This window comes from Hyposmocoma kahamanoa, unplaced genomic scaffold (assembly GCF_003589595.1).
Source record: "Hyposmocoma kahamanoa isolate Upper Pololo Valley unplaced genomic scaffold, ASM358959v1 76, whole genome shotgun sequence".
Classification (NCBI taxonomy): Eukaryota; Metazoa; Arthropoda; class Insecta; order Lepidoptera; family Cosmopterigidae; genus Hyposmocoma; species Hyposmocoma kahamanoa.
In genome coordinates, this window is record NW_020653900.1 from 13,470,673 (window position 1) to 13,497,821 (window position 27,149).

The 27,149-nt window shown below is 36.8% G+C and overlaps 1 protein-coding gene across 1 annotated transcript in view; it reads left to right on the forward strand.

The window, feature by feature from the left end:
* The window catches only part of LOC113232486 (homeotic protein empty spiracles-like), a 66,152-nt gene extending 42,556 nt beyond the window's left edge, over positions 1 to 23,596 (forward strand). Inside the window, exon 3 of the mRNA XM_026467230.1 lies at positions 23,349 to 23,596. Coding sequence (XP_026323015.1) covers positions 23,349 to 23,546 — 198 coding nt within the window. The 3' untranslated portion in view covers positions 23,547 to 23,596. The remainder of the gene's footprint in view (positions 1 to 23,348) is intronic.
* The last annotated feature ends 3,553 nt before the right edge of the window (positions 23,597 to 27,149 follow it).

The following is a 27,149-nucleotide window of genomic DNA, read 5'->3' on the forward strand; positions in this document are numbered from 1 at the left end:
TGCCATCTTGGATTTAGAAATGAGTGCCATATTCGTAATGAGCATCCCCAAATACCTCGAAAAGGATACCCATATAGCATATTTTGAAAAATCGTGTCCGCCATCTTGGATTTACAAATAAGTGCTATATTCGTTTTTCATCGACAAAACCGAGCATATCTGTAGGCACCTGATCGACATTGTCGGGCAAATCTGTAGGCACCTTTAACTTAATGATGAGTTAAGCAAGATACAATTTCCCCACTTTTGAGGGAAATGTTATTCCATGGCATCATTATTTGTATATTTGTGTGCGTGCCGACGAGCGTAGTTACAAGTTGCTTACGCCTACATGAATTTGGTTTTTGCCTCACTTGTGACAGTTCGTTTGATATGAAACTATCCTTCTATGCGTTATTATTCTAAGAATAAAACTGTAATTGGTACAAATTTATGTAGAAAAAATTTAATGAAAAAAAAATGAAATGGAAAAGTAAAAAAAATGGAAACGGAAACTATTTAAAAAAATATCTAAAATCAACTCGTAAAGAGTTGTTTGTAAAATGCCCGAAATGATGGTTTGTTAAAAAAACTAATATTGGTACTCGATATTAGATGCGAAAACAATAGCTTAACATCGAATGCTTACCAATCGCTTTTACTTTTCGGAGTTTACCTGTCCCTGTTACCGACAGCCTGGAGCTCCTCGCGTGACATTGAGTGCAGACCTTAAAGCTCGGCGCCCACTGAAAGCATCGCTCGGCAGGGGATCCTTCGGTATCCCTACATGCAAGCGCACATTGATTATGCAGCAATTACGCCGTGGTATCCATAGGTACGACGCGGCATCCTTAAGCATGCCTAAGCGTCCTTGGGAATGCCGAAGCATTCCGTCGCGATATCGTGCTCTCGCGTGGTGTCTCTCCATATCAGTCTTGCTGTGCATGGCTCAGAAGCATCACGAAGGCTGACGAAGCATTCCCAAGGCTGCCGAGACATTCCGAAGGCTGCCAGCTCGGCATCCTTAAGCATACCGCAGCTTTATTTTGCAGCTACGATCGTATCCTTAATAAGGTGAAGCGATATTTCACATCTGGTCAGCTCTTAACTCTGTACAAAGCACAAGTCTGATTTTGCATAGCGTATGCAGTCACCTCTCTCTTGATTCGGTTGAACACCGAGCCAGAAGACTTATTGGCGATGATAAGCTGGAATCTAAACTTCATAGTGTAGCCCACACGCGTAAAGTCGCCTGTCTGTCGGTTTTCTAGAGAATCTATTTCGTGGATGTGCTCATGAGCTCCATTAGCCCTTTTACCATTGAAAGTACGTACGTCGGGATATCATCCTTACTTAGCCTATAATCCCTTCAGATGTAGTAAGCGTTTTTTGTCATCTTTTATTATGCGCATAGTCCAGGGATGGAATTGCTTGCGACTGTGTTTCCGAGCACATACAACCCAATTATCTTTAAGGTGTGACTGAATAGGCATCTTCTGGGCTCGTTCCATCGAAGATCCTATAATTGCTCCAGAGCTGGGTAGTGGTCAAGAGCAAGCCCATTGACTTTTAAAAAAATGGCGAAAGCTATAAAAAAAGAAATAAAAAGTTACAAATTTAACAACACATTATAATATCATTAACAATCACGGCCTGTTTGCCGACATGTTAACAGTAGCTACAGTTTAGTTTCACCATTTATAAACGAAATATATCACGAAAAGTTAATAATAAAACGATTTACTATGAAATATGTTTCTTAATAACCTTCATTTCATAAAGATTAATTTTGATTAACACGAAAATTTGCTCATTATGAATCTAATTAAACTGTTAAGGGAGATAATAGCTTGAGTTTTAATTGGTCCAGTGTTTCTAATTTTACGGCTCGAGTACATTGTTATGGAGTATATTAATAATGTTTAAGTAAATTATTACTTTTTCATTGCCTGTTTTTAATGTGGTGGTATAATAATAATAAAGTTTGCTTAAGTAAGCCTGACTCAGAGGCACTTTTAAATAGTCACAATCTCAGTACAACAGAGTATTAAAAAACCGACCTCAAAAGTTAGTGGAATTACCTCTGTTTGCCAAGTTTTATTTAAATCGGAAGTGCGTGAAACCGGATTCATCACCTAGTTTGCCACCCTTAGAGGTGGAATATTTTTTTCAAATTTAACTGGGATCAATACTGAGGTTCCCTCTTTCCAACAAAAAAAGAATCATCAGTTCAGGAGTTATCTCGTAATATACATACAAAAATACCACAGTCGATTTGAGAACCTTTTCCTTTTCTTTGGTAGTGACTCTCAGGTCTTTGCGATTTAAAACTCTGAGTGGCATTGCAACTATCATGGATAGGTTATACACGGAAGAAACAAACAATGGAAGTGTCTGAAGCCTCGATTACTATCAGAACCGATATCGTCAAAACTCACATTCTTCATTTGAAACACTACGAAATCTTGATATTGATTGGTCGTAGTTTCAAATTTAAAAAGAAATAACAAATTCTGGATTGTTAATATGATTGAAACTTTACCCTATTGGCATATCGTTGAAAATTCAATACCATCAATGCCTATTAGATTGCAAGTTACAACGTTTTGATATTATAATTGAAATTTCAATCAATGTGCTGCCATCTAGCGGTTCATTGTTGAACGACGTCGAATTGGCGTTATTAATTTAGTTCTCCAAAAAAGAAGCGACCGTATTGCAGGGTATAAGCTTTACTTTCGTTTCTTGTAATAAAAAAAATATTTCAACAAACAAAAAATTGAAAATTTATTAAAATAGGACTTTCCGATGATACGAAATATCACCACGGGTGATATTTTTGGTGTGGCTATAATTTTTGCACTCCAAAATAGCGCAATTAGGCATTTTTCTAGGATTTTTAAATTCTCTGCACGAAAGAATGACACAACCATACTATACAATGCGAAAATGGCGGACAGAGCTCAGATAGGTCTTACGAGACCTATAGTTGGCTGGCGTCGGATGCTAACTAACCACTCCTACTGTATTTATTGTTCTGTGATTGCTTACCACCGCCTGAAAAAAACACATACGTTTATCAGATGCGGTGAGTAGTAATATTTTATTTGGAACCCAACCGTTGTTACCTATGGTTAGAACAATCTTGTCATGACTTGTTGATATCAATATCACAAAAACATAATAGAACAAAACGAGCGAGCCATCCAGTGTTTATTTAGGCATTTGTGCTGATCACAATCTACCACTTAGCAGCTAAAAAGGAAGCTCCCTACCATCATTATGTTTGTCTATAAAGTTATCTCGAACCAAAACAGACATTAATATTATTATTACGCGCCTGTTCATAGTGGCAGAGATCCCATGACCAGGCGCAGTAATTGATGCGCTGTGACCGTCACTAATTGGAGTTTAGAGCCGAGTCTCGTAGAAATTAGATGGAGAATTTTCTTAGTCCCAAGTTAACAGAACTGCCAATGTATATTGACCGAAACTTGAAGGTTGTAATACACATAGAGCGATAATGCCTCGGTGTAATTGTAATGTGTTTTTTTGTAGTAAGTAGTGGAGTAATTTCGCAAAAAATAATTGAGTGGTATTCAATAAAAAAAAATTACAGATAATAGCGACATCTTTAGCCAGGTTTGGTAGCTGTAAAGGTATCTAACTGGGTGACGAAATATTTTCATATATTTCTCATAGATGGCGCTACGGCTAAAAAGTCGTTGAAACACCAAATACAAAGATCTGACAACAAGCACATAGAAAAATTTGTGAAGTCCGCTGGTTCGTTCCGTGGCTTAGTTGGCATAGCGTCTGGCACGGTTTGCAACGTCTTCCAACGTCGGTTCGAATCCGGCCGGATCGAAGGAATTTTTTCTGAGCGTTCGATCTTTGTATTAATAATTATAACAAACTAGTGGAGTAATTTCACAAAAAATTATTGAATATCAATGGAATAATTTTTTTATATATATGTTTTTAATGTGCAACTAACTAGTACTGTTGCAATGAACAGTATATTCGGCCTCAGGCCGGATAGAGAATATTGGACCAAATTATTAAGCTTCAAAAATGTTTTATTTTATTTTGGTTTGCAAATAATAAGTACTTTATACAGTGTACTGTATAAAGTACAGGGTGTACCCTGACGAGAACTAATATAGTTCATTTCCTAAATAGGATTTTCCGGGATTCGAACCCGGAACCTCATTATTCTAGTGCCCACAGTAATAACCGTAAGGCATCGAGTATATAACCAGAAATAGAGACGAAATGTCATTTAATTTGTTTGAAAACTATTCTGCCTTATCATGACTGTGACAACTGCGCTCCGATTGGCTAGCCCGAGTTCGAAACAATTGACGGGTGTCGTCAATGGGTGTCGTCAACCGTTTCACTTCAAATTGACTAGTTAACTTGGGCTTTGCTATAATGGACGAAAATTACAAAATTACATATTTAATTACCGATGAAATGTGATTCTGTTTGTTTTGTAATTAGATGTTTTGCTGTTTTTCCCACACCACCGAATAGAACAGCACGGCATTGTTAGAGATAAATAAATAATACACACAGGTCAATATTTGGCCTGTGTCTATATTTCAGTGCAAACGAGAGTTGATATTTATAAGAGCTGTATCGCTAATGTGTTACCAGGAATATATGGCCCTTATTTCGTCTCTACTTCTGGTAAGGCCACCGACGTCGTCAACCCTAAAGTATTTAGGATAAACGTTTTAAATTGTAAATAAAAATATAACTTCTTAATCCATCCATCATCAGCGTAGACGTATCCACTGCTGGACATTAGCCTCCTCTTGAGCACGCCGACTCTCCCGGTCTTGTGCCGCATCCAGTCGCTGCCGGCCACCTTTCTCAGGTCGTCCGTCCATCTTGCCACAGGGCGTCCTCCACAACGTTTTCCTTAACTTCTAATATCGTTTTGATATATCTGCCTTCTATTTTTAATCATTCTGAGATTTCATAGAGAGGTTTTATCCTCTCTATATACATAACTTGAATTTTATTAGTTTCTATAGGTAAGTATCTATTTACTCCAGTAACAAGACAATTGGGTACTCGATAATCAATTATGGATGATGATTACGATAAAACAAAATGGTTTTTATTTAGTACCTATAACAGCTAAGATTCTGCTGTTCATTTCCTTGTTTCAGTTTCATTCTACTGACTTCATGGAAAATTTTGGGGTGGTCTTTTTTTCAACTAAGAAACGTACAGCTCACTTTCATTATTGCAAATATGATACCCTGGTAAAAAATAAAGATACTTTATAGGTTCTCGACAAACACATTTACACGGGTCCAGTTTAAAAGATTGTTAACTTTGCCAGCAATCTTCAGTCAGTTTTTTATCCTTTTATGACGTACGGCCAGACAGGTTACAGTAATTTTATGTTATTAACTAAATTGCCCACCTGCCCGGGCAGCTATTAAAGATAAAATGTTTACTATAGGTAATTCGATTATTGGGAAAATGCAATTTTAAAGAAAACGCTACGGGGCGTGGTGTGTTTTTGTACATTAACGACTTTTTTTATTACTATCTTAGCTTGTTTAATGACTGAAGTAACAACAAGTTGGTCGCATATTGCGTGTTTCTTCAAAACAATTTGTGTCAATTAGTGGTTTATTATTTTTAATTAGTTTCTTCATTTAAATATGTTGTTCAACACACATAAGACTAAAGTTTCTATAATTCTCAGTATCGGAGCGTTAAATTGAATAGGTATTTAGAAAATGCAGTAAAAACGGGTAATGGAAACCAAACCATGATTTCCCAGTTTCAGAGCGCATGTGCGAATCTCGCCGTATCTCCCCATAACTGGTTGTAACCAGTCAAAACCGGGCGGGAGCGGATCAAACCAGAATGAGCAAGGGAGAGGGCGCTATAGGGAGCCACGGGGGGTGCTATGTTAACACAACGAACCGCGGAGGGTGGGAAGAATATTTTAATATGAATATTATACCTTCATTTTATTATATTTATTTTAACGTTTGTTGGAATAATGTTTTTTATTAATAATCAAACGACACGGATTTTGCTAAACAAATAACTCATTTCTAAGCAGTAAGTATACCTATACAAGTTCAAAACCATCATCTCAATATGACCTAAGTAGATTGTGCAGACAATAAATACTTTTTTTTTCTTAAAAATAAAAGTAGGAAAGAGACCAATTAAAAATAAGTGACAACACATACTTTCACACTCTTTTATTGCTCTCAGCGGTGTTAAGTTGTAACGTCAAAAAACAGAATTTATCAGTACAGATGCAATAGTATCAGTCACTCGACATAAAATAAGAAAACCGGTTTACACACGCGCTTAGTGCCAATAATAAAAAGTACGCTAGAGACGCAAGGTTCTTCAGGGTAATCAGCGAAAGACAGGTTGCCTTTTAACTAGCTTTTAATACTAATTATTGGTCTAACTTTGGACAGGGTTGCCGTATCAACAACTGCATTCTGTGAAAAAGCAGTTAGGTTTGTGCTATTATGGGATTTAGTTGTCATTTCAATATTCATGTATATTATAGTGTAATTAATAAATAATATTTCACGATACAATACTCGAATATTGAATAATATTGCACGATATAAAATTGAATATTCAAAATAATAAAAATCGCCACGGAAATTAGGTAGTGAAAACTAGTAGTCCGAGTATGATCATAATAAAATTCATGAACATAAAATCATAGAAATTCAAATACACAATAATAGCCGAAAAGGTTAACCAGCTCAGCTTTGTGCTGGGCAGAGCATTTGAGCTGGTTTTTAAGCTTGAGCCTGAGAGGAGTAAATGGTTTGGATAAATGGATGATTTAAAATCAAATGAAATAAAATAAAAGTAAAAACGAGTAAACCTAAATAAAAACGAGAATATAATATAAGAGAATATAAAAAGTCGGTACTATGGACTCTTATTTGTGTTTTTATTTTTATTATATCAAGTAACGGGACAAACAAGTAAGTACCTGATAATAAGTTACACGCCTGTCCGTAACAGTTGCAGCGCCACTCAGAGATTTGAAGGGCACTGCCACTGCGCCCGTCCCCTGCGACATAAGTTGACAAGTCTCTAGTGCCTGTTATTTAACCAGTGACCTTAGCGTACAGTTACACGAGGAGAAAGTTTTCTTTCTTGGTGCCTAGTAAATAGAATTAAGATTTTACAATAATAGAACCGCGCGGTCGTCGCGCAGCCGCCGCGTGGATCAAATCCAAGCCAGCCTGACCTGACCGCGTGCCCGAGACGCTCATTAAAGTTAAAACGTAAAAGCTAAGTAAATAGAGCGTATTTTGCCATGACAGATGAAATTCGTGTCGAATAAATGCAGTGTTCCGGTTTTGAAGGGATAGGGCTATCCCTTCAAAACCGGAACACAGTAATGCTGACATTACTGCTTGGCGGCAGAAATAGGCAAGGCACTTCCCTGGACGAACTCTTGCACAAGGAACTCTACAGCTACTAAACGTTTTAAATTATTTTTCGGTTAATTTTTATAAATTTTTGGGCGCCATAAAAAAGCAGCGAAACTATTATTCCTACCTTTGATAATATACAACTATGTAGTCTTTGTTATAAGTTCATCAACCTCTGAAATAACCGGACGGATATTTCATAAAGTACCGCAACGGCTAATACCTCGAGCAATAAAACTTCCAAAACAAATTGTGACCATTGTTGTCTCAACATTGTAACTTCCGAATGTCGTACGACATGAAGAAAACCGGTGATGGATAAAAATTTAGTTTAAAAACCGTTATAAGCCGTGACCTTTTACCTATCAAGTGTCGATACTACGTAAGTTCAATTTCATACTTTTCCCGTACTAATACGGTTCATTTTGCCTGGGTCGAGCGTCAGTGACCCTGGCCATATTTCAGAATTTCCATTTGAAAAATGGATATCGTACAGTAGTACGTGTAAAATCATTGGTATATGTAAAGTACTAATTGAACACAGCGGTTTTCTTGTAAAATTTCGAGGTAAGTTTGTGTTTTTTTCTATGGCAAGCGACACAGCTATCCATAACTGCCTCTGTGGCCGAACGGTCACCATGCCGGACTGCCACGCAGAGGTCCCAGGTTCGATTCCCGGGCCGGGAGAAATATTTGTATGGCCTACATTTATTTCTCTCGTGAGTTTGGGTGTAATTTGTGGTTGTCTATGTGTGTGTCCATGGGACCCGCGACACAGGGTTTCCTTAGTGCGGGGCTATGTTGATTGTGAGCGTTATTATTATTATTATTATTATTATTATTATTATAACTGCTGCATTGCCACTCAGAGCTTTAATTCGCAAAGACCAGTGTCCTGATTTTCATTCCGATTTTCAAATCGAAACAGATGCGATCGGGTAGTCTCGAAATCAGATGGGTTTCTGAGCGAGAAGATGAACCTGATTCCTACTATATCTTTCTAATTTGTGAGTTAAATTAACTATTGTTGATATGTCAAAAGTTTCCGATCGGCCAGTTGAGAATCGCAATTATGCGCCTCGACTCGGAAAAGACGTAGTTTCTGATCGGGAGAGGCAATCAAAATCAAGCTGCTCAGGGGCGCTGCCACTGTCATCACCTTGAGACATAAATTCACTAGAGCCCTAACCCTTTCAAACCGGAACGCAATAATGTTTTTACACATTACTGCTTTAGGCAGAAATAGAAAAAGTATTTCTCGAGACGAACTCTGTCACAAGCTCTACTGCTGCTAAAACTGCCTTCCTCGTTGAAGTCTCTGGTGACCAAAGAACAGGCAGCTATTTCCGTCAAAGGATAAACTTAGGTATCCAAGTGGGTAAAGTTTCCAGCCTTCTGGGAATGATGATCCAGAGTTAACATTTAAATTTTTGGTTCCTTTCATGCTTTTTAACATTAAGGTTAAGTAATTTTCAAACGAAATAAAATTAAGCCTAATAAAAATTACGGAATACAAATGCAAGCAACATTAGCGAAGCGCATTTGTCTATGGTCTAATGCGAACCGGAAGTGGGGTAAGCGCTGCGCTTTCCACTTCCGGCGGTGTGCACGGAGCTTTTACTCCACAAAGCTTTTATTCAAGAGTTTTCTTATATTTAGTGTTTGATTTGACGATTAGAGGGTCAATTGCTTTGATATATAGGAAAATCTACTAATATATATTTAAGAAATTACCTTAAAAAAAAGAAGTTTGCTGTTGAATTTATTTCGTTATAATGATGGAAATTAATGACATTTTCGTTAGTAGATGATAAAAAACAATACATCAAATTTGCCACGAGCCCTTTGCCAGGTCCTATGGTCACGGTTGACTGAGGTGGTTAAGTCATCAATAAGTTATGTGTACTATTAATGCAAACCACCCTATTTTAACCGACTTAAAAAATGTGTGTGTGTGTGTGTGTGTATGTGTGTGAACCGATTTTGATGATTGTTTTTTTATTATTGAAAAGAGGGTACCTCAGTATTGGTCACATTTAAATTTGAAGAAAATTTCTACCTGTAAGGGTGGCAAACTAGGCGATGAATTCCCTGATGCTTACAAGATGCCTCTTTACGCCTTCTTTGAAGGACCCCCTATCGTAAGATGGAGGGATTTTCTATTTCAGCGTTAGTGCGGACTTTCTGGCTACCATTATCTCGTTGGACTGACCCTAATATATTCCTGAGAACCTTTCTCTCAGATACCAAGAGTTTGTTCTCTTCTTTAAGTGTGAGTATTCAAGCCTCACAGCCATACGTAAAAATGGGCCTTATGACGGCCTTGAAATCGGGATATTGGCTGGACGGCTAAGAAGCTTAGACTTCAACACTTTTTGTAGAGCTGCACTGCACCGTGTTCTGAATGAGGATGTCTATATCCCCTTTCCTAGAGTTGGTTTGGTATCTGTTATAGTGCTGCCTAGGTATTTGAATTTCGCCACCCCCTTGTAGACGGCATCTCCAACATGAATATCTTCAGGGCTTTTAATTTTGCAGTCACAATTAGTGAACTAGCAATTACTGAGGCATCACTGCAGCGCTCCTGTAAAGCGACTAATTTGAAGGCGCCCTTAAGTTAAACTGAAAAACTATTATCAGAAGTGGTTACATACTTTGAAGAAAAATGATATCTTTAAGAAGTGAACGCGTCCATGAGATGGTTAACGAGATTTGATACAATTCAAAATTCTATTTACCAAAAACATCCCATTGAAAACCATTCACAAACTAAACCAAAAGGTGTGGAATACATCGAAATGGCTTCAATTCGAAAAGTAACCGTTAAAAATTGGATTACTACTAAACTGTAATTAATAATACGCTACCCGTGGTTAACTAAACCAAACATTAATTGAACAGAGTATAAATTATCTGACTGGTTCCCTATTAAGTCTGACAAAAGCATTCATTATTAACAAGCAATTGATCTTTCGTAACTGTACCCATTAAATATCATGCCGTCTCTTTTTAACACACATAAATTTATATCCCCGTTTCGCTCTACCGCGAACGGTGGCGAATCCCCAAAGGGAGAGATGACGTGCAAAAATTGCAAATGCTTAACAACCCCAATTTGTTTCATAATGACATCCCCCTTACTCGTATAGCTCCGTCCTTGTTGCTCCGTAATGGATCGACAATAAAGTAATATACAGATAAATAGCTTTCCGCTTAAATTTTGGCCCAATTCACGCTGCCCCTTAATTGCCTATCTCCCCTTCGTTAGCCCATCTCTTTCTATCTTGGGGAGTAGACGTATTGTCATCTCGCTCGTTTAAATCCTCTGGGGTAGGAGTATAATCGGGTACATAAGTGCTTAATCGCATTTGGGGGCAAGTTGCGATCTCCCTCTATTTATTTAGTACGAAGCATTATGATGTGGAATCCCGCTCCCTATCCTATTAAATTCATTGTTTGCGGAGACTTATGATTTTTATTTCGCAACCAGATATGATGAACCTTTATAATTGGTGCTACTTAGTTTTATGACAGGTCATCTTATTTTAGTGTGAAACGACAGATGTGGGTTTTTCAGTTTAGACGGGGTAAATTAAGTTTTATTGTTGTTAGTAACGCTGTTGGTTATTGTACATTAGATTTGCATGTGAAAGCTATTAGTTTGTTGTTTAGTTTGGAAGTTGTTAGAGCTTTAAATGCGTTTTGTTATATAATGTAATATAGTTAAAATTCAGATTTCCTCTTTTAACTGTTACGTGTTTTATAGTTAAATGCAATGATATTATATTAAATGTGTTTTCTCTTCTAGTTTATTTTACTTGAAGGTTAAATTATAAATTACTTGAGTACCAGTAGAGCTCCTTGTGAAAGAGTTCGTCCAGGATAGTACTGCCTACCTTACCCATTTCTGCCGCCAAGCAGCAATGTCAGCATTAGCTCTGTTCCGGTTTTGAAGGGTAAGGGTGCTGGTGAAATTACAGGCACATGGGACTTGTCAACTGTATATGTATCAGGGTGACGGGCGCAGTTGCTGTGCCCACAAGATCTTTGCAATTTGAAGCTCTGAGTGGCACTGCAAATGTTATGGACACTTGTGCAAATAAACACGTCAGTTGGTTAATGTAGTTAAAACCGAAAGAAAATAACATAAAATCATTTTAAATTTTATGTTATACATACACACGCCGGTCTTATACTGGGGTAGGCAGCGATCGTGAATCTCCACTTGCTGCACTTCTGACAAACTTCTTTTGTCTCTTCATGTATATCACATACATAGTTTGCAGATTTAACGGCCTCCGTGACCGAACCAGTTACCATTCTGGTAGTCCTGAGTTCGATTTGTATGGCCTAAATTTATTTATCTCGTGAGTTTGGGTATAATTAGTGGTTGTTTATGTGTATGTCCATAGCACCCGGGATACAGGGTTCGCAAGTGCGCAGCTGTGATTATTATGTTTTTAGATATTTTCAAAAATTTGCAAGCGTTCTGTTATTTGTGACGAATACAAATTGTTGCTGTGTTTGTAGTAATACTATTTATGTATTATAGTTTTCTTCATCCTCTAGTACGTATTAGTGGTTTTAGCTTCAAGCATCAACAATATTTGTGAAAAATAAGCCGATGAAGAGTTTTTTTTTATAAATATCAAGTGTCGGGACAAACATGTCGTGCACCTGATGGTAAACTACACGCCTGTCCATAACAGTTGCAGTGCCACTCAAGAGCTTTAAATCGCAAAGATCTGAGGGGCACTGCCACTGCGCCCGTCACCCTGCGACATAAGTTGACAAATCCCATATGCCTGCAGTTTCACCAGTACTCTCGCAATAAGAAATGCTGTAATGCAAGTTTTTGACAATCTGAACAATCTGAATAAAAAACCCAGAATTCTTAGACTAGCCGAAAGGATAATTTAATAGTAATAAAATCAATTTGGAAAAGTCCATTCCCAAATTGCCCTACCGGGAATCGAAACCGGGACCTGCTCAAAAACGGTTGGGCCACCGACGTCGTTATTTTTTGCTTACTAAAAACTACTTATTTCCCAAGACAAGGCGCCTACAGACGGGACGGGACAGCAGGGGATCCTTCGGCATCCTTAAATACCAGCGTACAATGACGGCAATTATGTCGCGGCATCATTAAGGCTGCCAAAACATCCCCAAGGCTGTCTAGGCATTCCGGAGTCTGCCGGCTCGGCATCCCTAAGCGGTTTGCTTATTTTGCATTTTATCATTATCATTGAAATTGCGACTATAATGTCATAATCTTAAGGCATATTACTATTCGTCACCTAAAAATCGCTTGCCGCCCCGTCCCGTCAGTGGGCACCGGGCCTAAAGCGACATAACTTCAGTCGCCGTTTACTGATGGAAATGAGATAATATTATTCTACCCACCAAAACCTTCATGTTCCCGAAAACATAGCATCATCCCTTACACACACCCATTTAACTCAGCCGCTGCCGACGGACCTCTGAGACCGATTCACATAGCATCAACCGCATCCATCATCACCCCACTCTCCCGAGGGTACAGACCAATTGCGTACGTGATTTTATACGCTGCTTTTATGAAGACACACAATGAACGATCTATTTGAGGGAAATGGACCGTTTTGCTCTCGGTTTTGTGATAGCCTTGAAGGGTTTAATGTACAGGGTGTCATTGTCCTTCTAATGTATTTCTGTTCTACCGCTACTTCAATGATTTATAAAAATAATGTAGAAAAGGTGCGATTATGTCTATTAGTGTATAATATGCGTTTTTGAAAGCTGAGTATATGTTTATATACGTTTTGTTACTAAGTGACGGAACTAACAAATCGAACACCTGCTGGAAAGAGAGACGTCTGTCTGTAAGAGTTGCAGTGCCACTCCCGCTTTGCCCGTCACCCTGAGACATAAGTTGACAAGTCCCATGTGCCTGTGAGTTCACCAGCACCTTTACCCTTCAAAACGGGAACGCAGTAGTAGCGGCGGCATTAAATAGTAATCTGCTTGGCGGCAGAAATAGGTAAAGTGGTAGTATTTCTCTGGAAGAGCTCTTTCAGAAGGAGCGCTAATGGTACTATCTATATATAGCGGTGGAAACCGTGTCTACAGCTCCGGTACTTATCTGGAAAGTAGGGAGGGTTCTGTACGTGCACCCGGGGCGACTCACCTGAGTCTAATAGAGAACCGGATGAAGTCCGTCCTTGGATGGTCCTTGTGAGGGCTTGCTCGCACAGGTTATAGTGACCTTCCCACATAACCAAGAGGTTGATAGGGAGGGTTACCATAAAGAAAACTTATGTAGATAGATATGGGGCTGATATCATTTATATACCTATATTTATTATATTGAATTTTTTAAACTATTAAAAATAAAAATTTACTGATTATTATGTATACAAACAAATTGTTGTTGTTGTGTGTTGGTTATAGCTTATGTCGATTTAAAGCTCCGAGTGACAGTCAAAGTCAACGTCGAAGAATCATTTATTCGATAGGTAAAATTAATTCACACTTGAAAACGTCACATTTAAGCTACCGCTCGCTCACTACGCTGATTTCCCTGAGAAGAACGAGCGAGAAACTCTAGGAATTGATCTTTTCAAATAAACTTAAATGCTATGGAATACACTTGGAATCATAATTGTGTGGATACCCGAGCGCCTAGACGGTACACAGAACGAATCGCTCGTTTTAGCAATACAAATATGGTTTGAATATCTGCCGCTTTACCCCACATGAGAATCCCGTAGGACATTATACTATGGAAGTAACTAAAGCAAACTAGTCTAGCAGAACTTACATCGGTAAGCTCACGTATTCTGCGGACTGCGTATGCAGCGCGGCTTAGTCTACTGACCATTGAAGTTTACTATCTAAGGTCACTCCCAAGACGACTGCTTTATTAGCAAGGCCTAACTTTTCTACGTTTATTTCTATGCTTGGACTAGACGACTTTATGTTACGTAATTCAAATTTAACACATTTTGTCTTCTTGGCATTAAGCAATAAATTGTTAGCATTAAACCAATAAACTACCTTAGAGAGACTATCATTAATATGGTCATAGTTAACGCCATGTCTGTCTGTTTTAAAAATCAAGGATTTGTCGTCAACAAACAATACTATTTCGCAATGGTCCTTAACAAAGAATGGTAGATCAAAGAAAGGTCCAAATGTTGAGCCCTGCGGAACACGCATTTTTACCGGAGAACCCAAAGAAGTCACTCCATTTATGTCTACTTTCTGAATTCTACCGCTGAGATATGAAGAGACAAGTTCCGACGCCTTGCAACTATTATGGGTGGATATATTGCTTACCACCAGGTGCACTACTTGTGCGTCCCGTCACATGATTATTACAATAACGAAGTAATAATGAACCTTTGTACATTGGCTCTGTTGGTCTAGGTGTTCTGGGTAGTAACCTGGAGTGAATTTCGTTGCAGTAGTGTACAGGACGTTAGGGTAAATTTTCATTATATTTGATACTTTTATCCATACGAAAATGAGTTTTTAACATGTTATACAAAATGTTGATGCGTCTCGTTTCTCTTGACGCACTTCCCATGGCCAGCACTGTAATTTAACCGTACTTAAAACAGGCTGTAAAAGTTATTGAAGTTTTCGGTAGTAAATAACTTATTTACGATCGTTAAGCACTGTAGTTTCTGTTAAAAATGTGATGTATTTTTGCAATTGTGTGGTTTAAGTTTTCGTTATTGTGTACTCTATAGTTATGGATACAAGGTGGATTGTCACCAATTGCATTAGCAAGGTTATTTGCATGGCCGTTGTTGAGATTGACAATAATAATTAGATTTATTTACTGTAACATCAACATATGGCATCATGCCTGTCTTCCGCCGGGTGAGCGAGCCTACAGCTCCAATATCTATCTGAACAATATGAAAACCGGATAAAGTCTGTGTTAACGGGCTGATCTGGAGTCAGGAGGACTTGACTGATGTCTCTGGTCATGCTTGCACTGGTAATAGTGATTTTCCCGTATAACTAAAAGGTTGGGTATGGAGGGCTATATAATCAAGACTTAGTAGAGAATATGAGTCTCACCATGATAGGCAGAAACTATGGACCTCCGCAGCTACGCTGCTGACAAACCTGCTTCGCTTTCTCGACTTCCATTATACATGACCGTTTATCTTGATACTTTTTAACCAACTTCAAAAAAAGGAAGAGGTTCTCAATTGCACTGTATTTTGTTCTTTTTTTTGTATGTATGTTACGCGATAACTTATGAACCGATTTTGATGATTGTTTTTTTTTTGTTGGAAAGAGGGTACCTCAGTATTGATCCCATTTAAATTGGAAGGAAATATTTAACCACGAAGGGTGGCAAACTAGGGTATGAATCCGGTTTCGCGCACTTTACATTAACCGATTTCAATAAAACGTAGGTTCCACGAACTTTGGAGGTCGGTTTTTTATCCCTGCCTTTTTTAAGAATATCCCTATCTATCTGTTATAATTGAGAATTGTACGCCGAGGCCTACCTCTGCCTAGGCCTCCCTCCGCATTCGCTGTATAAATTTGTGCCGTCATTCTATCAACATTAATTCATTCCACATGACCAAACTATCGAAACATCTCCCTCTCCATCCTGGTCACTACATCATCTTTCATACCACAACGCTCTCTTACAACGCTGTTCGGCATTCTGTCTTTCAGACTAATACAAATCAGAGGTTTTCTTTGTGTTCGATCTTTATATAAATCATATTAACGAACTATCATATAAAAACGTAATTATTATTAAACAAAGATCACACTCCAGTTGGATTCGAACCAACGTCTCCCAGCAAACCATGCCAGACGCTATGCCAACTAAGCCACGGAACGAACTAACGGACCTCATGAATTTGTCTATGTGCTTGTTTGTCGGATCTTTGTATTTGTTTTACAACGACTGTTTAGCCGCAGCGCCATCTGTGAGAAATCTGTGCAAGTATTTCATCACCCTGTTAGGTAACTTTGCAGATACCAGCCCTGGCTAGAGATGTCCTTATTATCTGTAATTAAATTTGTATTGAATTGATATTCCATTATTTTTTGTGAAATTACTCCACTAGTTTTTATAATTATTAATACAAAGATCGAACACTCAGAAAAAATTCCTTCGATCCGGCCAGATTCGAACCGCTGGCTTCTAACAAACCGTGCAAGACGCTATGCCAACTAAGCTACAGAACGAACTAGCGGACCTTACTATGTGCTTGTTTGTCGGATTTATGTATTGTTTACAACAACTTTTTAGTTTGTTGCAGATGCTTTGTTTTGAGTTCCCTATCACAAGCTAGAAACATGATTTACAGAATTTTGTTTCTCCGAAAACCTTTACATTTTTATTGAATAGATTTTGTTTCATTTGTCCGAAAACACGTTACGGTTTTTTTCATTATCAATGTTTCACTATTTTGACATATTGACAAGTTATTCTTTTCCCGATTTTTATTTCCCCAACAAACCGTTTGACCAATGTATCTTATTGAATATATTTATTTTGTAAAAAACGAGATTCATGATACATTTTTGTTATAATATTTCTTATTACAGATATTAAAGGTATTAGAACCTATCGCACAATACAAGTCGTCAAATTAAAGCACCTCGCATCTTTAGGAAATATGGTAAACGAGATGCAAGTTAATTTGATGCAAGTTAAGTTGTAGTCGCTCGCTTCGCTCGTTCGGATCGTGCTGCTTTTTCATATACTAACCTAACCTAAACCTACAGGAGGGGGTCGTACCGTCTAGGTAATGCAAATGAATTCGGCTCTGGCACTCGTCGGCCACTGCCGCGACACGCTCGCTTCGCTCGCTCGGCTCGTGCGGTCTTTTCTTATACTAACCTATCCTAAACCCACAGGAGTGGGTGACCTAGCTAGCAAATGCAAACAAAGTCGGTTCTGGTACCTTGCTCGCTTCAGTTATAAGTTATATAATGAATACTCAAGACCATTGTTTTTAAATTACATTTCAGATGACAGCAAAAACATAGCACAATGGTATGATGAAAATTACGTAAATGGACTCCAGAATTTTAGAGCTGAACGGTGGAACTGTGTGGCGGTACAATTTTATCTATGAATAATAATTTTGTCAAAACGAATTTTCAGCAATCTAAATTATATGTGTATGTATCCAGATTGGCATATAACACACATACCTAAAACGTTAGGTCAATGCACTTGCATTCGCGCGCCCCGTGCATTGCAACGTGACCGATGCAAAACTCGTCATTTTAATTATAATTATAAGACACTTTTAGCCATAACGTACCTAACTTCGGACGTTCTCAAAATTATTTAGTTTATCTTTAAGAAATACCTTTGTCGAAATTTAATATAGTTTATCCATCATATTTTCTGTCTTTACTTCATCTCCGCTGCGGCCACCCTATATAATTTATGGAAAACAGGCAGTATAAGAAATACGTTTAGACCAAACAAACTTCTGCCCAAAGAATACGTAATAATTATTCTAATAATAGGTTTTCGGACAAACAATACTTCTGCTGTAAGACATTTCTGTGTTGCAAATTTATATCAAAACTAACATTGCACTAACGAAAAAAAGTCGAACCGTTTTGGGACTAATGACATTCGGGAAAAAAGAAATTCGAGTTTGTGATAGGTTACCTTTGTTTTGGCTTTTAAACAACGTTTTTGCCGTAACGCCATCTGTGAGAAATCTATGAAAGTTTTTTCTTCACTCAGACCTTTACAGCTACCAGCCGCTGACTAGAGATGTAATTAATTTTAATCAGATTTGTAACTATTATAAGTTAGGTTCATTAAAGCTGTTATTTGAGTGATAGCTTCGCCATTAACACGTCGTTTTGTGCCGGAATATGAATGCGCAACCTTGTGCTTACAATGCAAATGTTATTACATTTCAACCTTTCGAGTAATCCTCAGAATCTTTACTGATGGCAGTTTTGCGCAAACTGTAAGTAAGACGTTAAAATGGCTCTTTACGATTTAACATTCGCACACGAAAGCTTAATGAATGGGTGCTCATCATTTACGAACAGTTACAAAATAGGGCCTTTCATACTGGCGTATTGTGTGTTTGTTACCCACTGGTTTCTTGCAATGTTTTTATTGTACAAAAATACAAAGTTTGAGGTTTTTTTTAAAATACATATATGTACAGTTTACGTAATTTTTTGTAAACAAAGAATGTTTTCTATTGCGATCAATGGCAATAGAAAAACAAACAATCGTTTCTTTTGTAATGAATTGAAGGCATTTATAAACAGTTCGCTTTATTTCGGGTGTTTTTGTTATGACTTATAGAAAGTCAGCATGCATTATAACTATAATTAACTGTATTAAATAGCATGAGTTAAGTACGTAAGTAACCTTCTTACGAATTTGTCTGCACTAGCTTTACAATCTAATAAATTAATTGAAAAGCACGTAATGACGATAGCACTGCAACTGTCATTGACAGGCGTGTCGCTTTCCACCAGGCGCAGGAATTGTTGGTCCCGTCACTAGGTATCATAAAGAAACAGGTTCTTAGGTTTTCGCGATTATTTACATTGAAAATAATCTAAATCGTGTATATCTAATAAACCGGATTCCTCCCCTAATTTTTCACCCTTAGAGGGGGAATATTTTTTTCAAAATTGAATGAGGCCACTACTGATTTACCCCCTTTACCAAAAAAAAAGAACTATCGAAATAGGTTCACAAAATGTTGGAGAAATCGCAACACACGAAGAAATACAGTCGAAGAATTAAGAACCTTCTCTTTTTTTAAGTCGGTTAACAATGGGGTTGTTAACCGACAAATATTAGACATAACTGGTTGATGACTTTACTATCTTAGTCAACCGTGACCATGGGATCTTTAAAGGGGCCCGAAATGATGGTACGTTTGAAAAAAAAAACTAATATATGCTATTTCGATCTGAAAAAATGAACAAATAACGTGTAGCGCTTAGGTCATCATCATTATCAACCCGTGAAACGTCCCACTGCTGGTCACGGGTGCCATCTTAGAGAAAGATTTAGTTAGGCCATAGTCTAAAGCGAGTAGGTTTCATCACAAACACACTGGTTTCATAACGTACACATAACAACGCACACACTCATAGTCCCGCAGTAGGGAAACTGTATCGCGGATGCCATGGACACACACATAAACAACCACAAATTAAACCCAAACTCATGAGAGAAATAAATGTAGGCTATATAATAATTTCTCCTGGCCCGGGAATTGATCCTGGGACCTCTGCGTGGCAGTCCAGCATTGTAACCGTACGGCTACGGCGGCAGTTATGTACGCTATTTATAAATGTACGTTACTTACATATTTAAGTTATAAATTCTGGCCTTTACGGGAATTCGAACGGTCGACTTTTCAGTAGTAAGACATTCGAAAATGTCTTCAACCATATTTCCCTTGAAAATTTTCCACAAAATTGAATCTGTACTCGTATAACAAGGGCGCCATGTTTACCCCCCGGTTACGCACCATTACCACTTCTAAAGGGTGTTTGATTGATATTCGATGTACAGTGTGTTCTGTTGATGATCCGTGACCGTGTCGCTAATCTAATTTCCACTCCCCCTGTATATCATGTGGAAAGATGATGTACAGTCTCCGACAAACAGCGATGGACTGAAAAGGAATTTTTGTATATACAATATATATATAATTGTAATATAATAAAAACGGCAAAGCCAAAAGACTACAAAACTAAACAAATAACAAAATAAATATTAATCACATGAATGGTGAGCAAAGGTGGCTTATCTCTACAAGAAATCTCTTCCAGCCGATCCAAGGCAGAGAGAGCACAAGTCATAAGCGTGAAAGATAAAAATAGGGAGAACTATTATAAATCATGAGATAAATTCATAGGACCGATGCATATATTATCATTATAATATACATACAATATATACGAGTAACATCTTGGGCACCTTGCCGCGAGGATCCAATTTTATTCATGTAATTTAGAAATCCTAGTTTTACGTCCTAATATTTAAGTTTTATTGTACTTTACCTTTACCTCTTTACATTTTCACCGTAATTAATTATATATGTAACATACATAAATATATGAGTAAGTAGATATATAAGTCCAAAAAAGAAGTCTTAAAACTTAATGACATTTTATTCTATCGAATAACTAAAAACAAGTGAAGTTGGTATTGATTTACTCTGGCTTGTTCTGTCCGTGTCAAGAAAAACAATTAAGATTCAAACTTTACCACTATTGGATATAACAACATCTTGTTTCACCATAATTTTGCCTCGCATAGCAACAATCCATCGCATAAACCTGGTCGTTCCCCTGCACCTCTGCAAGACCTATTGGTTTTATTATAATTAAAACTTCACATCTGTATGTATTTAACAGCACAAATTATAGTATGTTCGCTATAGAAAGTTTTCGCTGTAGTTTTCCTCTGTTATTTTGTCAAACATGGTAACAGTCCATTTAGTTCACCTGGCCGTCCCTTGCCCTTCTGAAATTTCATGCTTATTGGTTTAGCCTAAGTTATAGTATTATATCGTCATATAAATAGCTTTACACGCCAAATAATATACCTACTTAGTGGGTATAATAGAAAAACTTATCGAACCAATCAAAACGGCATTTGCTGTTCCATGACAAATGTTATCCAACAGACCACGTAGCTTATTGCTACTGCACATTGCCGTGAAATTGCTCTCAAACGATACAAAATATTAATTTAACTTACTTACTAGCTTTTACATTACGAACAACATATAAATTACATATTACTTGATAAAAGTCCGTTTTATCGGTCGAAACACTGTACAAGTTATTGCCAACAATATTGATTATGGCTTATGGCAATTTTAGTTTTGATTGAACATGGATTTATGTTGATGACTGTACTTATTTCGTTTTTATGCGATACCGAAAGTTGGATTTGTATTTCATTACGTATTTATTTTTTTTTAGAAAATTTTCATAACTTTCTGTCTGAAATATTGATGGCACATGGTTACATTTAATAAGATGCTGAATAAAATCATATATTCACGTATAATCCATATTCGTATGAATATTATTTTTATGTCAGTATCTAGCGGGAGATGAACGACGATTAGTGACCAACATTTCGCACATGACAACTAACATAGTATTATCTCAAAATTGCTTTAAGATGTAATAATATTACCTGTTTAATTTCGCGACAGTGTTGTCGTAGATGCGGGTTTAAGTTCAGTTATATCAAAGGAATATTTATTTGAATTTGCTTAATCTTTGCATCAAAATTAATAAATGTAATGTATAAAATTTTTCGTATTAAACTTCTACTTCGTTGCTAAGTTAACTACGCTTCAATGCCGGCCATTAAAGTTGCCCAAAACAATTTGGCTACAAAACACCAACGATTACACAGTAAAAACTCTTCTTTACCCCATAAAAGAGCTGAATAAAAGCCATTAGATTCTCTGCCAAAAGCGACGATATACAAACTCCTTTTACAAGGAACACACTGGCGGGTACCGTGAATAGATTTCACAAGCCATTAAGTCCGTGACAGATCGTTCAAAATGGCGGATGGTTTTTTTCGAGGGAAATCCGTGCATTGTGTTGCCAGTAGAAAAATTTTGGCATTTTTCTTTCAATAGATAGTGAAATATGGGAGGGGTCTTTTGAATAGTTTTTTTGTTATTATTGGCGCTTCCGTTAATCCTTTCTTATTTATTGGGTGCTCGTAAATAATAATACAATGGGTGTTAGATGTATGGGAGTATATGTAGAGTTTATGTAGTAAAGTTTTATCGGGGTGGGGTGAGAAAAGCCCTTTGTATGTTATTTTATTTTGAGAGTTCATCTCTTTAACAGAATCATTAATAACTTATAATGTTTTTCTTGATAAATAGCGACTTTTTCTTTTTTAGAAACCAACCATTGTTTGATTGAATTCCTGAACTTTTAAACTTGAAAATATCCGACAAACTTGAAGAGTCCGGTTCATGCAATGTTTCTAGGTGCTTTTAGTAAAATGTTTCGACCCTTTTGTAGGATGACAAATTAATTGTACTTACCTACATCGTAACTAGATCAATGGATTTGCATACTACATAATTATGTCTGGATTTAGGATCTCTGTAATTGTTATGTCAAATGACATAACAATTACAGGGAATATCCTGTGCTGTAAGAACCCACAATAGAATTATTAAAAAAAAATCTTTTCTACATTGGTAAAGAACTTAAAAAAATAATTTATTCCATAGGTAATATAAATTTATACTTGAAAACGTTGTTTTTTAAGCTACTGCTTATTCACCATGCTGACTTCAATGAGAAGAACGGACAAGAAACTCTAGGGATGACTCTTTTCAAATAAACTAAATGCTGGTGAATACACTATGTATCAAATTTGTGTGGAATCTACAGATATCTCGTCTTTCCATATATCTTTATCTAAAATGTAGTCTTCAATTTTGTAATGTGACTTTTCAATTAAAGTAAGTTTTAAACTTAGGAAATGATAATCTTAATATATGCCCCGGAATCTTATTGTGAAAACGTATACAGTTCCTCATAAAAAATCGTTTACCTTAGTTAAACGAAATCGTGGTACATGAGTTTGGACTTAGTTCTAAGGTTGATATTATGAATATCTTCTTTCTTAATGAAAATATGTATATTTCTACGGGCATATAAAATATTTGAGTAAATGCACTGTGATGTCATAGTCATGATACCAGTCTCCTTAAACTTTTCTCTCAGAGAAACTCGAGAACCTAAACAGGACACAGAATGAATTACAAAATTGTATTATGTCATATAGATTTCATAAAAAATCTCTAGTAGCTGTAGTATTAACCAACGGTCCACTGTTATATAACTATCCAATAAAAACAAATATTTATACCTATTTTTGTTTGCCAACAGGTAAAAGTCTGGTTTCAAAATAGAAGAACGAAGCACAAACGCATGCAGCAAGAGGAAGAAGCCAAAACTGGTTCCAAAGGCGGTTCTTCTAGCAGTAAACCAGACGATCACCAATTGAACCATTCATACGAAGAAGAAGACGAAGAACTGATAGACATGGACATGGATGATTTAAGTGAGAGTGAAAATGAAACGTAGGTACAGTGCAGTGCGTAGAGACACTTGTAAATATAAAAAGAATTATAATTAAGCTTTTAAATTTAGAATATTATATTTTTTATTTATTTTTTCCGAAGGTCTGAATGGTAGGATATTTGTCTGTGAGTATGAAAGTTGTGCAAAAACTAAACTTCATAGACCAAGGAGTTTTTAATTGAGTGGAAAATGATTATTATTTAATCGCCTATGTTCTTGTAAATATTTGTTACAGTCACTCGTAACATTTAAAAGAAACCACAAAACATGATTAAATGCCACCAAATTGCTGTAACATATGCAATAAAATTCGTTGTAAAACATTTAAAAGTTCAACAAAAACTTGTTGAAAAAATAATTAATATCAATCGCTGGGCACCAAGCCGTGTCATTAAATTAACGGAATATCCAAGATGGCGGCTTGTTAACGCTTCACGAGCTATTAGATAACAAAATTGGCCGCATTATAATAGTTTTGAGACTAAATTAATTAGAAACTCAACGTTTTGATGCGTTCCTAGTGATGTGGGTATAATTAGATATTTAGATTTGGTCCCGCGATATGAGCTAACGAGAGCTGTCAACGAGAGGGACAAGCGAATATGATAATGATGTGTTAGAAAGAGATAGACATAGGTTAATTGATGCAGAGACGATTATTGTACGGTCAGAGAAAAGGGCGGTCAATTTTTTGGTTAATAACACGTTTCTTATTGTGAATTGGTGTCCAAATTGTCTATAATTAAAAGAAAATATTTCTTTAAGTTGTTAACACTTCAAAATTCAATATGAAGGCCGGGAGGTTTGCTGGCAAAATAAATGTTTGAATTTGTTAATGCAACGGGCACTACATTACTAAAGTCCGTGGTCCATACTCATCAATATCACCTCTACAACTGAACTATATCATATCCTTGGTATAATAAAGTCACATGACGTGATATACGAACAGTGTTTTTATCACACGAAAGTCATAAAAATAATACGAACTATCATGTACAATGTATATATGTCAAATTTATAATTCTATATCGGTCATTCTTGGATAGTGTTCATTAGCTAACTTGAACTTTGAACTTGAACTTGACTTTTTTATCTTGCAATATTATTTAATAATTACACGATAATATACTTGAATATTTAAATATTAAAAATTGCCACGGAAATTAGGTTATGAACTAGTCCGAGAATGTCCGACTTAAGCAAAATTTTACGCTTAAATCGGACGTTCTATCGACTTTTCGCTAGAACAATCTTCAAACCTCTCTCCTGAAGAGCTGACAATTTACAGACGTGGCCTTATTACAACAAGTATGCGATGTCAAGAAACTTAGGCAGTGTTACATATATAGACACCGATACTTTTAACGTGGCCTTTTTGAGGGCATCTATCTACACGGTTTTATGTACATTCACTCTATAAATTAGTTTTTTTTTCATGGTACCAAGAGACGGGACGAACAAGTCATACGCCTGATGATAAGCAACACACCTGTCCATAACAGTTGCAGTGTCACTCAGAGCTTTAAATCACAAAGAACTGAGGGGCACCGCCACTGCGCCCGTCACCTTGAGACATAAGTTGACAAGACCCATGTGCCTGTAATTTCACCAGCTCCCTTCAAAAAACCGTAACGCAGTAATACTGCTTGGCGGCATAACTCTGTCACAAGGAACTGTACTGCTACCAAAATTGTGCAGTGAATCCACCAATATCTATCTTTTCTAGATGGCTAAATCATCGAGGGATTGAGTTTTCTATGTTGGTCGCTACGTCATTCACCACAAAGCTCTCTCACTACACTTTTTTTAAGGAAACGCCTAAATAATAAATTGCCCTTATAATAAATTACATTAGCTCTGACCGTACAAAGCCTATTATTAAGAGGTGCGTCTTATCTCTCCTGATCACGTTTCGTTATTGCTCACAAAATTGTTTTTAATCTGTGACGATTGTTCTCTACGGCTATTTGTCTATAGGCGAGTTTGGGCTGATTGTGATCTCTATCGCCTCGAATATTATTGGCTTGTTGTTTCTTTACACGTCTTGTAAAGCGGTCACCGATTAATTTCACTGATTGTACTTTTACGAAGTGGTTGTTGCCCACACTCTAGAAATGGCGTTATAATTATCACTAAGATTTCTCTTTATTTGCATTTGGATATACTATTAAGCTCGAGTACATTATAATTTGCTTTATGATGTCCGGTATTGTATATTTGAAATAACAGTCTGAAATGTCACAGGGATCATTTCGACATAGTTATGCAAACTAGAACCAACCCTCAAAATGTCACTTTCGAGATAATCAGACTTTTGTAAAAACAGTGTGAAGAAATAAATAGGTAAGCTATTTGAGACAAACAACGTTAGTTATGTGTAGCATTAAGAATGATATAGGGTAACTATTATATTATATAGCAATAAATAGAAATCATTATGTACCTTTTTATTTAGTTAACGAGAACCATGTTTTAGTTTTCGTAATGAAAACGCTAAAGATCTACAGTACTTTACTACACGTGACATGGATGCATTTAGCATGTTTAAAAAAATACATTATATAAAGTTAAACAGCATGGTTCTTTTTAGCTATTAAAAAGTTACTTATTTAGGGTTGGTACTGGACTTTTATTTTCTCCGTTTTGGCTTGGTATATTGCCAGGATGTTTTGTGAGCGAGTAAAGGACACGTCTGGTGTTCTACTTAAGTACATAACTCAATTTCACTCGAGGTGTGGGTTGGTTCTTGTTTGCATAACTATGTCTATTTTATCGCTTAGTAGCGACATCCAAAGTGGGTCCGAGTTTTCTAGATTTATACAGTCTAGGATTCGGAACAAATACGAATAGGATGCAATGCGTAAATGTAATAGGGGTACTGATGAAACTACAGGCACATGGGACTTGTGTACTTATGTCTGAGGGTGACAGGCGCAGTGTTAGTGCCTCTCAGATCTTTCCACTTTAAAACTGTGAGTGTCACTGGAACTGCTGTGGACGGGCGTGTCGCTTACCACCAGGCGCATGACTTGTTCGTTCCGTCATATTGTATTATAAAAAGTCTACCCCGCTGGAAGACAGGTGTGACGTCATATGTATGTACGTAAAGCGCAATCTACTTCACATAACAATTGCAAGAATCTAGCAATTTGTTTATCTCCAGTCAAAGCGTAAACTTTTCAAAAACAATACTTTAAATGACGGCATAAAGTCGTTGTATGTTTTCACCTACTGCAAAAAGCAGAAAAATACACGGTAACGTCTTTGAATATGGCACAAAATCAAATGCATTGACCTTTTAATTTGAAATGACAGCTCAATTGTGTCATACATTTTATTACGTACGTTTAAAGTGAATTTCTTTTTACTTTTAAAAAGTCGTGATAAAAAATTTTAGTGTCAAATGAAATTGTGACGCTCTTATTTTGAAAAGCAGTGAATTTCGTCGACCGTACTTTCTATTAACCGATTTTTATAAATGCGAATGTTTAATGCTTGACCTTAAGTACATGTTTTCAAAATGTGGGGCATAAACCGGCTCTGCCTGGATTTAATTAAAACCAAGCAGTTAATCGTTCAATTTAACTGGCCAGGAGCGTGGCG